Genomic DNA, 16605 nt, shown 5'->3' with positions numbered 1-16605 from the left:
ATGCACACAACATATTTTCTGACTTCACAGAATCCCTTGCATACCTTTGATCTCCCTCCTCCTAAAGCCCCCGTCCCAGCGTAGATTCTACTGCAATGGTCCCCATTAAGTGTCCAGATCTGTTTGTAAATCTCCTCAAACCTGGATATCATCTGTGGTTTGTTATATAATCCAAGACATTCTAACTGCTTTGGTAAAATCTACAATAGAGAGAATCATCTACAATCAGTTGCTATATAACCAGGCTTTTTGTATCTATTGTGTGTAATGAAAATGGCAAGTGGTGTCGATAATAAAAAACATTGGTTTGCATAAATATATATAGAACTTAGAAAATTAACAAAAAAGAGCAAATCAAAGAATTTCTTTTGTAATATATAAATAGACTTTAATTGTTAGTCCAAGGAAGCATGACATTCAATTCTTAGATTCTATAACTTTGAAATATTGTGAGGAATCATTTGAATATTTAGTTACAGAATAAAATCTAGACTTTGAAATACATAATGCAGCAGTTATAAATTTGATGAGAAAATTCATGATAATTAAAGAACCTTAGTGAGCATGCTCACATACCCCACGTCCCCACATTGTCATTGGAGAAATTAAATAAGTGTAAGGGAAAAAAATTGTAAAAAAAAAAAATATTGAATAATAATTTCCTGTCAATATGCACATCTACATGCATAGTATGTCCTTATTATCTACAAAATTTCATGAAATTCTGTTGTGTGGTTTCAGAGGAGTTGAGATGACAAACTGTTGCAGAAGTACATTAAAGCAAATAAGTTCAAAGGGGCGTAACTCCTAGAAAAAAAATTGAATCGCAATTTCCCGTTGATATGCACAACTACATAGTATGTCCTTATTATCTGAAAAGGTTTCGTGAAATTCTGCTGTGTGGTTTGAGAGGAGTTGTGATGACAAACTGTTGCAGTAGTACATTAAAGTAAATAAGTTCAAAGGGGCGTAACTCCTAGAAAAAAAATTGAATCGCAATTTCCCATCGATATGCACAACTACATAGTATGTCCTTATTATCTGAAAAGGTTTCATGAAATTCTGTTGTGTGGTTTGAGAGGAGTTGCAATGACAAACTGTTGCAGGTGTACATTAAAGTAAATAAGTACAAAGGGGCGTAACTCCTAGAAAAAAAATTGAATCACAATTTTCCATCGATATGCACAACTACATAGTATTTCCTTATTATCCGAAAAGGTTTCGTGAAATTCTGTTGTGTGGTTTGAGAGAAGATGCGATGACAAGAAACGGGACTGACGGACTGATGGACGGACAGACGGACGGACGGGTCAAAAACATTATACCCTCCGCAACTCGTTGCGTGGGGTATAATAAGGATTAGTCAATACAAAACATATTACCTCTGCACCAATCATAGACTGTGTAGCATTAGTTCTTATATACAAAACACATTACCTCTACACCAATCATAGACTGTGTAGCATTAGTTCTTATATACAAAACACATTACCTCTACACCAATCATAGACTGTGTAGCATTAGTTCTTATATACAAAACACATTACCTCTACACCAATCATTGACTGTGTAGCATTAGTTCATATATACAAAACACATTACCTCTGCACCAATCATAGACTGTGTAGCATTAGTTCTTATATACAAAACACATTACCTCTGCACCAATCATAGACTGTGTAGCATTAGTCCTTATATACAAAACACATTACCTCTGCACCAATCATAGACTGTGTAGCATTAGTTCTTATATACAAAACACATTACCTCTGCACCAATCATAGACTGTGTAGCATTAGTTCTTATATACAAAACACATTACCTCTGCACCAATCATAGACTGTGTAGCATTAGTTCTTATATACAAAACACATTACCTCTGCACCAATCATAGACTGTGTAGCATTAGTTCTTATATACAAAACACATTACCTCTGCACCAATCATAGACTGTGTAGCATTAGTTCTTATATACAAAACACATTACCTCTGCACCAATCATAGACTGTGTAGCATTAGTTCTTATATACAAAACACATTACCTCTGCACCAATCATAGACTGTGTAGCATTAGTTCTTATATACAAAACACATTACCTCTGCACCAATCATAGACTGTGTAGCATTAGTCCTTATATACAAAACACATTACCTCTGCACCAATCATAGACTGTGTAGCATTAGTTCTTATATACAAAACACATTACCTCTGCACCAATCATAGACTGTGTAGCATTAGTTCTGTCTAAACAATCTAAACAATTGGTTCTCATTGTTCCAGTCTGAAATCTGAAATATTACAAACAAAATCTATAAATCTGCTTCTAATAGTCCATGTGTTATTCTTAGATATTACTATAAACTATTAACATACTATCAACAAACTAGTTTTTTTCATAATGGATTTATTTGTGACATTTTCATGAATTGAGCAATTAGCCAAATAAATCTTCAAGAAAATATATTTACACTTTTGATATTTAGCTGAATTTCGTGACCTTTAGTCTGCCTCCAATAACATTCTGTCTTCAAGCAACAATCACTATTTAACTGTGACGTCCAAGTTTTTAAATTGTGATGTTAAAATTATGGGAACTTGTGTGATTTCAGGTACTGGTGGACATATTTTTATACAAGAGTAAATATGTCTATTTGGACCTACATCAACAAAGCACAAAAATAAGGAAAATAAATTGCCTTTTAAAAGTCGACTACAATTGGCAGCAATAATGGTATGTGCTTCATATAAATTTTCTTTTTTTTCAGTATAAATTGAAGCGAAAAACTTGTATTAATTTCATATATTTTATCCAACCATTGAGGCAGAGATAAACCTTAATCTGGTTTTGTCCTCAATCTTCATAAGAATTCTGTATCTATATTAGTTTTGTATAAAAATTAAACAATTGATAATTGATTATATATTGACAAAAAAGCTCTTTTACATGTTCAAATGTATTACACTTCTAATATACTTACTTTTTTGATTCGTCATTTTCAACATAGAAGAACTCAAAACTATCGAGTTGTTTTTTTATTCTGTCTCTCAATTTGCTAAGGTTTTTCAGATTTCCACCTCTGCATTCTGAGTGATAGTCAAAATTAATCAGTGGTTTGTCTTTACCATACTGTGAGGCTTTATGATGAGACTGTAAAATAATTTTAAAAGTAAATACATTTTTTCTACCATGAAAACTTTGAGATTCGAAAAACTGTAAAACACAATGTAACACAAAACATTTTATTACAACTGAGCATTTGATTTTATACAAAGCTATTAAAAAATAATTTGATCGTTGAGTCATAAGTTAACAAACAAACCTTCATTAAATCCTTAGGTAAATTTCATGAATCAATCTGTTTCAACTGAATTATATAAATATTATAAGAACTAAATAATTTTTAAAATAGCTCCTAATAAGATTTAAATTGAACAAATAAATTTCAAGAAAATTTGTTTTCTTTTGTAAAAGCTCTGTATATATAGTCAGGTATATGGATCATTCTGTTATAATATTCAAATGATAATCTTTGCTATCAGTAATATCACTCCAATTTATCTTAAGTTATAATATAACTGTAAAATAGTTTCCACCTAAACAAGAAAGCTATTCAAATTACTTTATTCAAAAGACTTCAAATCAAAAGAAATTGATTTAATGGTTTTAATGTTTATAACCAAGCCAATGAAAATGCCAGGGACAGAATCAACATAAAGAAGTTGCGTTGAAAATCTTAACTTTGGTTAAAAGAAAGAATCTGTCATTCTTGCTGATGTCAAAGCTGTACTTCTATGCCATTTATCTGTCTTCCACAAAAAGAATCATGTTAAGTAGCAAGTGGCTTTATCATAAATAGTTGTTTTTTATGCATTAGTTTTAAGCTTATTTTTAAAGACTACAACTTCATTTTGTTATCTCTTGTACCATACAATGCCTTCCTTTTTATTTTAAAACCCACTATTGCAAGTAACTGATATCAATCCATATATATATAATATACTAGATCATTGTTTGGTTTATGTCCAATGGCAAATACGTTCATGCATATTTTAAAAACAATATAAGATAGAGTTTACAGAAATAAGAAGAGCTACCTGCAGATAAGTCAGAATATAAGTATAAAATATTTTTTTATAAAGAAAATAATAACAGATTATGAACCTCTTTGTTTGAATTTTTGTCAGGTACACCTTAGGAAAGTTTAGGCAGTAAGCACATTTGAAAGTCACGTTTAAAAACAAAATGTGACAATTATGTTAAGAGGTTCACAAAATATAGGTACTAATAATAACTTGTACAAAAGTTCAGTATAAATTTACAATTCTTAAATAACATATGTATTTTATACATTTCAAGTTGTATATACAGTTGTATATAAATGGCTCAAACATGTGACAAATTTGACATGTGACATTGGAGGATTTTGCAACCTGACCTCTCATTATAAAGCATTAGTTTCCTTTTAAAATGTTTAAAACCTTAAAGTTCAGTTTATATGTATTACTTTCTTAAAAGTGACCTGGTGACTGAGGGAATTTTTAACCAGACCATGTTCAAATATGAAGTTAAAAAGATTTGAAAGCCAAAAACTTATGCAAAACATACTAAGGCCATCAACATCTTTGAGTAGGAAAATATTATATTTAGATATTTAAACATCTCATTACCATTAAATTTACAGAATTATGTAGGTTATTTATTTAAACATACCATAGATTTTATTATGACACAGGCTGGATAGATGTTGAAAAATACAACAGAAACTAGATAAGATCATTACTTAAAGACTTTTTATCACATTTCGATGGTATAAATTAAACTTAGTGTAATAATTCATTTTTTGGTTGAATGTAACTTTTGTATTAATTGCTAAGCATTTTTTTTTTACATGATTGATTGATTGATTGTTGGTTGCTTAATGTCACATCAGTACAAAATGTCTGTGTCAGGCAAATTGAAAGGTACAGACAAACAGACAGGGGTACTTCAGTCTAGCCCTCTTTTTGGAGTGTCTTATGAATGTCAATAGTCAAATGAAAACTGAAGAAAAATGGAGAAGTACTACTTTAAGAAAAAAACATTATATCAAAGATGCTAAAATTTATATCAATGAATATTAAGAACATCATTATCAATATAACAATCATATACATATCAAATTATATCATCATTGTATTTGTTTACTTTTCTCCATACCTTAAAAAACATCTCATGCAGTTCAATTTGATGCTATAAAATGTACAAGTAAATTGTTGTGTACCTTATCAAAAGGAACATAAAATTGAGAATGAAAATGGGGAATGTGTCAAAGAGACAACCCGACCATAGAGCAGACAACAGCAGAAGGTTACCAACAGGTTTTCAATGCAGAGAGAAATTCCTGCACCCAGAGGCATCCTTCAGCTGTCCCCTAAACAAGTATATACACGTTTTTCAGTGATAATGAACGCTATATCAAACTCCAAATTGTACACAAGAAAGTAAAATTAAAAATAATACAAGACTAACAAAGGCCAGAGGCTCCTGACTTGGGACAGGCACAAAAAGGTTATAAGATGAAAGTTCTTTTCAAATTTTTGGACATATATTTTCCTTCAAAAGTCACAATTAATGTAAGGAATGTAACAAAATGAATTCATAATTTCTAATCATATAAATCATTCAGAAACAATTTATCAAAATGTCATTCTTTTTCCTCTAACTTACCAAAATGCACCAGTATTATAAGAAGATTTTTACAAATGAAACATGGCTAGGTCTAAATGTTTTAAAAATCCTTGTAATTATTCATAATTCAAACATCCCAAACTAACATTATAACCAAACCGTGTTAAGACTGATAAAAGTCTTAATACTTTAGAATTTGTCAATACAATTACCCCCTTATAAACTGCAACAAGCTTAAGACTAATAACCTATTTTATGATTTTACAAGATTGCAATAGTTCAATAAAATGAAGCATCTTGTAAAACCTAATTACAAAATGTACTAAAATTCTTTATACCTGGAAAGCTTGACTTAACATATGTTCCCCTTCTTTTCTGCCCAGCAGATTTATAATGACTTGCTCTCCATATAACTGCTTTATTGTCACCAGATGGCGCTCAAATGCTGGAGCTGAAGCTTCATGACCTCTTGACATTCGAACTTTGTGAGAGCCAACCTAGATAAGAAAAAGAACATAAATTTTGCCTCTAGAAGATGCATTATTTTCAAACGCAAAATTATTGCTGTATAATTTCCTTATGGTTTTCAACCCTATAACAGCTACTAACAGGTTTTTTGTCATAAAACTTAACTCAGTTCTCAAAGAGTACAAAGTTATTGCTTGAAACACCATATTCATTATTTTACTTGGTTGATTTCTGAGTAAGATAGTTGCACTTGAAAGCTTTATACCCATAACCCATGGTGTATTTCCAGTGTTCTCCCCAGGCCGTTTTAGCGCCGCGATGTTCCGCGCTATTTGAATTCACCGCGGTGGTATTTGGGCAGACCGCGGTGCTATCCAATCAAAAATCAGCGCTATTGTTTTTGAATTTTAAACATCCTGTATTATTTTGTACACATTCCAATCACGTGATCGACTGGTTTATTTATCCGAAAGATAGTTAAATCACCCAACGAGGTCAAATATCGTTGGGACCAGTTCAATAAATGATCAAAATGGCGCCATTTGCAAAACTTTTACTGCCAAATTAACCTTTCCTTCCTCGAGTTTTTCGCTTTTAAAAGATACCGAAACTTATAAAAGGAATGGACAGAGACATTTAATGCATGTCTCGGGTGCTGAAAAGTTCATTTCTAAAAAATAAGGGAAGTGCTACCCCCTTCTCTGACAACGTGGTCTCGACCATTGCTTGAACAATCTACGATTATATCATTACTTTTTCGCCTTTTCTACCGAGCTGTCGAACCTGAATTGTTTGAAGGAGGTAACCCTGTTATCAAGGGATTCATTATAAGCCCGTATATTACGATTACTTGTCCACCCGTGGCTCTTTTTCAAATGGACAAGGGAATAAGACAAAACGAAAATTTTGTGTAAATATATATGAAATATCGATATTTGTCAACCAATCATCAATATATATCATTTAAATATTGCTTTAAATTTAATGTTAACAGAGGATGGCTTGGATTAGGAAAAGTATTTAATGTTTAAAAGGCCACAAGTGTAAATAGGAAGTTATGTCAGCCAGTAAGGGAGATAATCTGGGAGGGAAAGACCTAAAAGAAGTATTGTCAAATCTTGACAAACTTATCTGGTGGCACGTATTCAAATGTTTGTAGAATTATCAAAAACAACCTCTAAAGGTGGTAATTGCTTCAATTGGCATACATACTGTATTTGATTGGTAATTTACCTTTAAAAATAAAAAATATCTTTAAAATATTTTTATAGGATTTCTTCCATACATGTTATTTCATAATTCATAATTGGAATATTTTAGCCTTTTTTTAAGCAAATCTTTGATAAAATTAGAATATTATTGAAAGGGCAAGTTCATTTCTTCCTTTGAAATACTTTACTCATTTTTATTGCAAAGTTACACTTTGCTAGAAATGTTTATAAAAGTAAATGCAAAAAATACCAATCTTGTCATTGAAAACTTTCTCACAGAAGCTGACACTGACTTTATTGTTGGTCCTACATGTTCTGCAACATCACCTGTAACTGTTAGTAATAAAAAATCTTCACATAGGCAGTCTGGTATAGACCCACCATGGAAAAGACTTCTCCTTGGGTTTTACAGACAGATAATAATATGAGGATTATATGAATTTACAGTGGAGAAAAAGACTTTTCTTCTATCATGAGAAAACATCAATAGCATAATATAGGAAAATTAAACACATAAAAAATCAATTACAAACCAACCGCGCGATGCGACAAAGTTACTGAGAATTGTGGAAAATCACGCGCTTACCACAGCGCTATCCAAAAATCCTGGGGAGAACACTGATTTCCAATTTGCTTCCCCAGTCTTGAAAATTATAGTCAGTGTTAATGTTTGTAGTGTTGTGAATATCAAAAATTTCATATACACTATAAAATTCAAGTTAAAATTTAGACTTGCCCATCACTATTTCAGATTTCTTAAAGAGCCACATTTTTAAACTGTATATCATTATATATCCCACACTTTTCACCTACTGTGAATTTGAAATTATTGCAAGGTTTTTATTGTTACGAATAATGTGACTTGGCAATAATCTTAATAATAAGAAGTTGCGTTCTGATATCTGATACATATAAGTGTATTAAATAGAGAATAGAAATTGGGAATGTGTCAAAGAGACAACAACCCAACCATAGAAAAAAACAACAGCAGAAGGTCACCAACAGGTCTTCAATGTAGCGAGAAATTCCCACACCCGGAGTCGTCCTTCAGCTGGCCCCTAAACAAATATATACTAGTTCAGTGATAATGAACACCATACTAAATCCCAAATTGTACACAAGAAACTAAAATTAAAATAATACAAGACTAACAAAGGCCAGAGGCTCCTGACTTGGGACAGGCGCAAACATGTAGATTTTCCTGAAAAAGCAATAATAAATCTCACATTATGTCTTTTCTAAAAAAAAATACCAATAATAAATGAACGCAATAATTTCTGAACTACAATATGCTTTGCCTAGACATTATAAAACAGGCTTTAATATAACTTCATACTAAAAATGCAAGACAAACCTGAATGCCTGGTTGTTCCCAAAATAAGGGGACAGAACCCCTTGTTTGTATAAACGATGAAATCTGTCCATCAAGAAATATAACCTGAAAAGAAAAGATTTACAGTACTCAAAAGGTAGAACAGGAATTACCGAAAAATATAAACAACATAAACTAGCTGTTTCTTGAAGATTAATAAATTCTTTCAAATAGCAAGATTTTCAATTTTTAAATTTTTAAAAATAAAAACACAGATATATTTAATTTCTCTAATTCTTCGTCAATTTATTCCTTTCTGCACCCATTGTTAAAAAACTTAATCAATGTGTGGTTAGTTTGATCTCAGTGGTTCATTGGTTAAAATCTGATATGACATAGAATTTTCTTGTTTTCCTCTGAATTTCCTCTTGTGATGGCATGGAAAGAGCAAACATGCACTTGACATTTAAATTTTTAAATATTTAAAACCCTCAGTGAGCCTCGCATTTTAAATTTAACTGTCTGGAGTGGATAAAAATTGTATTACACTCGATGCAGTGGTAGAATCTATATTTATATGGATGTAAACAAATTAACAGAAACTATTCTTTTTTAGACTATTTTAAAATATTGTTGGATATGAAATTATGACAAAAGTATGTTTTCTTGATTAATTTTGATTGGACTTATCTTGATATAACCAAGTGTACTGAAAGTGGTGTAAAAAAAACCAACAGAATGTGTCCCTTGTATACCGATGCCCCATCCGCACTATCATTTTCTATGTTCAATGGACTATGAAAATTGGAGAAAATCTCTAATTTGGCATTACAATTAGAAAGATCATATCATAGGGAACATGTGTACTAAGTTTCAAGTTGATTTGACTTCAACTTCATCAAAAACTACATGGACCAAAAACATTAACCTGAAGTAGGACAGACGAATAACAGACACTCGGACAGATGCAGACCAGAAAACATAAATGAGGCATAGAAATTAAAATAAATAGAATATTCATCATATTAAAATCTTACTTGTTCTGTTTCCACAAAATTGGCCACATTTCCATCATCATTTGCTCCTCTTACATTAAATCTGGTTCCTGCCCTTTCACAACTTAGACGGGATATGAGACAGGCCTTTGCTTGTCTATGAGAGGCATAAATTGTTCTGATTTCTACACCTCCACATATTACTTTAAACAACCATTGATCACAGTCAACATTAAATCTTTGGAAATGTACATGTAACATACGATTCCTAAAAATATAGAAATAAAAGTTAAATATGTGTTACCTACGTTTAACCTCTACAAAGTACAAAGAACATTTCAATTTTAGTCCTTTTTATCACATTTCTTTTAGGAGAAATACAATGTAAGAGTATAAATATAAAAAAGTCGTCTCAAATTAATCATGAAGGTGGATGACCCAATAATAAACATCCATCACTTTTTTTTCAAAAGCATCAAAAGAAAATTTGAGAAAACAGTGATCCTTATATACATGTAGGTCTCATGACGAATAAAAATCAGATACAATTTGATATCAACTCGAGTTATTTATTTTCAATATACGAATGAAATAATTAACATGATAACAAGACTTTGGCAAGTTTATTATTACTATTCAACTTAAATAACAAGAGTTGATATCCAATTTTCACAAGTCGTTAAACCTATATTTCTTATGGTCAACACTCTCAATGTGTAAAATTAAAAATCTGAGAAATGTTGATCTAGGCTTTTAACATTTAATACAGTATGACAGATGTCAAATGTTTTTTTTACAGTGTCAAACTTTAACATATCTGATATGTTAAAGTTTGACACTGTATTCAGACATTTAAAGACTTTTTTTAAAGTTTGACACTGATTCAGACATTTTAAGACTTTTTGTACGTTTCAAGAATGTAAAAAATAATTAACAAAAAGAAGATTGTCAGGTAAAATGTGTGAGTGTTTTGTATATTAAGGAACACCAACGAAAATGTCAAAATATCGTCTTGTGATGCTGGATTAACCAATCAAATAAATGCAGATTTTCATATCACTTTTTCATATCACACTCCATGCAGTGTGATACGAGAGATTTCTATTCATGCAAGAGATAGATAACAGGCCACAACTATAAGAGAAAATTATTTCCTATTATATAATATGTCATCTCATAATATATAAATCCCATATCAATTTTTGCCATTTTTTTTTTAATTGAACAATGTTTAAATTACCAAAAGAATCTGTTATCCGTTTCATGTTCCTGTAATTTTCTTTGAGCACAGAGTGTAAGGTCCCATGGTATTCCAGAGTTTGACCATGAAAAGTAAAATGTCCCAGAGTTCATCAGCTTTTTAATTTCCTGTATCCTTTCCTCGTCGCCTGGATTATTTCGTAGAGACACAAACTGAGTTGTAGTGATTTTGAAAATGTCAGATTCTCCAATTTTACCAACAGATAAACAACCAGTCACTAAAACCAAATATGATACACATTCTTGTCCTGAAAAATATAACAAACTTATTAATTAGTTCATGTATTTTGAAATCATTATACTGTGGATTCATTTACTTTTTTTGTGAATAATAGTTCTTTTGTGGATTGATTGGAATTGTGTTTCTATGTGAATATTTGATTTCATGGATTTGTCCAATTCTGTATACAAGCATTTAGAAAATATGTGGCTGCAAAGTAAACATGTATTGTCTCTTAAAAAATCTAAATCATACCAGAGCAAAACCTTTGATACCTCACATTCAAACATGCCTCAATACATGATCTGTCTTAAAGAAATTGTTTTTGTGTTCTTATATATATTCTATATTTATTGATAACATATTCTTTGGCATGTCTTGTGTAGGACAACAAGAGTAACTAGTATCCTTATCATCCATGAAGTCTTTCTAAAGTTCTGACCTGTATATAACTTTGTATATACAATTGTATGTCGATAAAGTGTAAACATAGTTGAAATAAGTTCTAGATTTAGACTTTGCAGATAAAATTTAAGTTTTCTTTTTTTGTTTTTTATTGGGAAACAATATTTGTTACCCTTTAAACCATTCAACTGTTCTTGAAGAGACTGAAATGGTCATTCTTTTTAATGTCATCCCAAGTACTAACAGTCTAACATACATGTGTAAACCATTCATTTACCTAGATTGAAGTTGAGAACGCCCAAGCATCCATATGCATCCAATATCTTCACATACTGCTTTTTAATGGCTTCTGTTTCAGCAGCAGCTATTAAATAAACAAAGTTTAATGTTAATTTCATCAGTAGTTACAAAACTAATAGAAAACATAATGGCATGCAACAAAAGTTTTGTTGAAAATTCTCTGCAAGTCCAGATGTAATTAAAGTAAAATATAAAAAATATAGAACACAAGAGAAAAATTCTATACAGAAAGTTTGTCAACAAATAGTAATCAAAAGCGCAAACACAACAAATTAACTGGAAATACCATGTTGCTCCTTATAATGAAAAACATGGCTTTAATGGCTTCAGCATATTTCTTGCTATTGCCTTTTTCAACTGATTTTTATAATTCATTCTTATATTGTACTGTTATACCACTGTCCAGGTTAGGGGAGGGTTTGGATCCTGCTAACATGTTTAACCCCGCCACATTATTTATGTATGTGCCTGTGAATCAGTGGTTGTCGTTTGTTTATGGGTTTAATACATAATTGTTTCTCGTTCATTTATTTATATAAATAAGGCCGTTAGTTTTCTAGTTTGAATTGTTTTACATTGTCTTACATGTATCTGGACCAATTATAGCTGACTATATGGTATGGGCTTTGCTCATTGTTGAAGGCCGTACAGTCACCTATAGTTGTTAATGTCTCTCATTTTGGTTTCTTGTGGACAGTATTCTCATTGGCAATCATACCACATCTTCTTTTTTATATGGCTTTAATGGCTTCAGCATATTGACGTTATAGGAAGACATCTGTTGGGAATTTAGCATGAATATACACATGTTAACGTTGCTACCTTACACTTTGTAAATTATGACGTTACTTACTTAGCAATGGCCAGACGTTAAATATACACGATCTATACACAGCACATTAACTCTACTTTACACAACATCTTATGGTGCTGTGACTGATGGGAAATTGGTTCAACAATGGAAACAAAGTTAAAGGCATTACCGTATGTGACAGTAACAGAGCAGCAGTGACGCAGATACATGTATGGACCAAATTTGTGGAGCTTAAGGAGAATTAGGACAACGTTGAAATTTAAGAATTAAATAAGAATGATTAAAATTGAGAATGAAAATGGGGAAATATTCTCAGATCCGGACATCCTGGCATTTACATTTGTCAGGAGGTGATGAAATCCGGAATCCTCTAGATTTTTAATCTATTTGAAGGGGATAACTGATTATTTATATTGCCGATTATTTTTTAACCAGAGGTTATAGTATGTTAAAAATCAAAATGGAGATAGTATATAGTGTCTTTAACAGTATTAAAAGAGTAAAATTACTATATTCAACTGGTTATGATATATATCAATTAAATTAATTTGCAATAAGTCTATGGAAAATCTAGAGGAATCTTATCCGCATCACCTATCAACATTGTTTACATAACAAAAATGCTAATCATTGATTGGTCAGTTACATGTTGTGATGTCACTGCAGATCTGAGAATGTGTAAAAAAAACAACAATTGCAGGTTTAAGAAATCAAAGCACCATTAGGAACGTGTTTGTATCCTCCTAATCAGCCATTTCTGTGCCATAAAAAAAAGATAAATTGTCTGAACTTAGGGGAATTTGCAAAGTAGACTTCCAGGACTTTAGTCTTGTAAAATAATGAGATTGATTTTATGAAGTGACAACAGGATATGTTGTTTACTCATTATTGCATGTCTTGTTTTTAATATCACGTACATAAAACAGCTAATGCGTTAGATTCAAACATCAAGGTGTCCTCATTATTTCTGTTTTCAAGAATGATGCTATATGGGGGAGGTTCTAGCTTATGAAAAACTCGGAAATTTTTAATCATCGCCATCTTCTTATTTTGTGAAATTGTCTCCCTTATTTCCGTCTGCTATACTTCCGGTTTGGAGATATAGCTAAAACCCGAAACCTGTAAAACACACCCCAACTCCCATTCGCATGCCGGAGGAACTTAAGGACCTCTACATAAACGTCATATACAGATTTAATACACAGTTGACTTTATTCATTTATTAACTTAAAATTGGTATCACCAATGCAAATATAAGATTAATCGAAAATTTAAACAAAACTATCCACCCCAAATTACTTTTGTTTTAGTTTTGCCTTCTTTTTTTTTACAATTACTAAAATTGACGTTGACCTTCCTTTTTATATCTTATATACATTTTCCTTACACTTATTTGTTTTTGTCTTTTTTGAGTATTAAGGTTTTTCCCTTTTTGGGAAAAAAAGTATTGGGTTAAATAAAGCAAGTGCATCACGGCGCCTATTACGATTTTTTTAGGGGGGGGATAGTATGGTAATTCAGAAGAAATTGTTAGTTTCGTTGAAAATCTTAAATAATAAGTTCACGTTCAAGCAGTTTATGGTTTAATTGTTTTCATAGAGAGCCGTTATAAAACTTCAGTATAACGTTTCATAGGAACTGGAAAAGGCATGCACCACTCTATTTCTAAACAAAGATGTTTTCTTTTCTCTTTTTCTCTTAAGGATGTACTTAGGTGAGGATTTGGAATTTGTGTCCGATATTCGGACTCTTCTGTGTTTTCTATACGAAATAAGATAAAATAATTTGGCCCATAACAGCCATTTATCTTTTCATATAAGACTTTAAAATAGCTCGATCACAAAAGAGTCATTTAATCAAATTTAAGCAGATTCTTTATTTCTTTCTTTAAATTTGAGAGTCAAATGATACCAATGCAAATATAAGGTTAAAGTCAGAGTCATATTTTATTAATCAAATATCTCAAAAAGGAGCTCCATGAGCTCAATATTTTTAGCTTATTTTGATCCTTAACTGATACTCTTCTAGCTTATAGTATCAACTTTAAAAAAATATTTATTTAATTTCACCTAAGATCACCTAACAACATCCTTTTAATGGACCTAGAATCCGCTAAATCAACAACAAACAAAATCTGAAAAAAACAAATAAAAGCAACTTGATAGCATGACGTTTTTATGAATAACCGAATTGAATACCGAAAATAAGCGCGTTTCAAATTATTGACCCCTTAAATGCGCTAGGTCAAAAACTAGAAATGGAAGCTTCAGATTTGTATTTAATTCTAAATTTTCGTGAGATATGAAATTCTCATGATTTCAAATCTCCTTACAAATTCCCGCGCGGGTCTCTAAAAGTTTATTGCAGGTTATCATAAAGTCTGATGATTTGATGTTCCGCTTTTAATTCAACTTGTGCAGAAAAATCATACGGTCGGGCCAAAATCGTGACAATTTTAAAAATGACGGACCCAGTTAACCAGTATGGTGGCGGCAACACTCATAACTTCGCTTTATTTTATTAATTAACACTCTAATAAACAGATAAAAATGTTAAAAAAATAAAGAATAGAGAATATTTACATGTTAAATTTCACCCTTCCACACAAAAATGTAAGAATCACAGTGGAAAATAAAAGAATTATGTGATAAAATACTGACCCGGGGCTAATTTTATAGTGTGAACACGGTATAATAGTAACAGCAAACTGCCTTAAACTTTAAGGATAATACAGAAAGCATGACCCCTGAGGGCTCCCCAAATAATAAATAAATAAAATAAAATATGTATGGCGTTAAAGGCGTTACCTGTTCAGACTTAAGGTAACACGATACCGAATGGCATATCTCCCGATTTCCAAACTTTTTGGCACACGTGTTCTTTGAATTAAGTTACATCGGAATATGTAATAAAAAATGGGGGTCACCATTTTTGTTTTCTTGGTATTTTCATAAGAAAACGTCAATTTTGACGACAGATTTACTTAGGTATATAGGGGAAATGCCTATTTTTCGGCTTGCCTTTTTAGATTTTCCAATGGATGGCTGTGTTCTTATATACGGTGAAAAACAAAAAACTAACATAATATCCAGGATTGCATTCCGAATCCATACACGTATAGAAACTTATATGTCACCATCCTTGTTTTTGAGATAAATGGCTTCAAAGTTGATTGATACCCTTAGAATTTGGCCGAAAACGTGTGACGTTATTGAATACAGAATGTAACGTTATTCCTACTCAGAGAAATGGAAAACAAAATATGTGTCGGAATCTGAATGGTGTTTATTTTATTTTCATTTCCTCTGTCGGGTGTCGTAAATTTCCTAGTAATGCAATATGAAATATTTCGTCCGGCACATGGAAATTTCACTCAAATGAATTAACATTAATTTTGTCTAATTTTCACACCAAACGAGCATATTGTAATTCAGTGGTTGTTGTTTGTTTATGTGTTACATGTTTGTTTTTCGTTCATTGTTTTATATAAATAAGGCTGTTAGTTTTCTCGTTTAAATTGTTTTACCTTGTCATTTCGCGGCCTGTTATAGCTGACTATGCGGTATAGGCTTTTTTTAATTTTTTTTATTAAAGGCCGTATAGTGACCTATAGTTGTTAATTTCTGTGTCAATTAGGTCTCTTGTGGAGTGTTGTCTCATTGGCAGTCATACCACATCTTCTTCTTTTTTTTTTTCTTTTTTTATATATACTTGAAATTTGCTTGAACTGGTTGGTTCAACGTGAATCTTATGATGTGGCATCATCGCTTCATCTATGCAGAAATAGAGTACTTTAAAAATTTGATCCAGTTAACAGTTTTATGATTGCTCGGCCACGGTTTTTGATGGTTGTTTGACGTTCAGTGGCAAATAGTTCATGCATGTTCGGGATGATACAATACAATATTGAAATCAGCTGTTTATAAAAGACACATTTAATGCACCAGTCAA

At 31.4% G+C, this 16605-nt stretch overlaps 1 protein-coding gene across 2 annotated transcripts in view; it reads right to left on the bottom strand.

Moving 5' to 3' along the window:
• Positions 1 to 13719, bottom strand: part of LOC134685642 (synaptojanin-1-like) — a 39751-nt gene extending 26032 nt beyond the window's left edge. For both annotated transcript variants that reach the window (XM_063545580.1, XM_063545581.1), the window contains exons 1-9: positions 13572 to 13719; positions 11818 to 11904; positions 10896 to 11163; positions 9698 to 9923; positions 8703 to 8786; positions 6008 to 6166; positions 2980 to 3149; positions 2208 to 2289; positions 45 to 200 (exon numbers count right to left, since the gene is read on the bottom strand). In XM_063545580.1, the coding sequence (XP_063401650.1) occupies positions 45 to 200; positions 2208 to 2289; positions 2980 to 3149; positions 6008 to 6166; positions 8703 to 8786; positions 9698 to 9923; positions 10896 to 11163; positions 11818 to 11904; positions 13572 to 13695 (1356 nt within the window). In that variant the 5' untranslated portion in view covers positions 13696 to 13719. The remainder of the gene's footprint in view (positions 1 to 44; positions 201 to 2207; positions 2290 to 2979; positions 3150 to 6007; positions 6167 to 8702; positions 8787 to 9697; positions 9924 to 10895; positions 11164 to 11817; positions 11905 to 13571) is intronic.
• Positions 13720 to 16605: the final 2886 nt, after the last annotated feature.

This window comes from Mytilus trossulus, chromosome 9 (assembly GCF_036588685.1).
Source record: "Mytilus trossulus isolate FHL-02 chromosome 9, PNRI_Mtr1.1.1.hap1, whole genome shotgun sequence".
Taxonomy (NCBI): Eukaryota; Metazoa; Mollusca; class Bivalvia; order Mytilida; family Mytilidae; genus Mytilus; species Mytilus trossulus.
The sequence above is the reverse complement of the archived record's forward strand: the minus strand, read 5'-3'. Positions and strand labels throughout refer to the sequence as shown.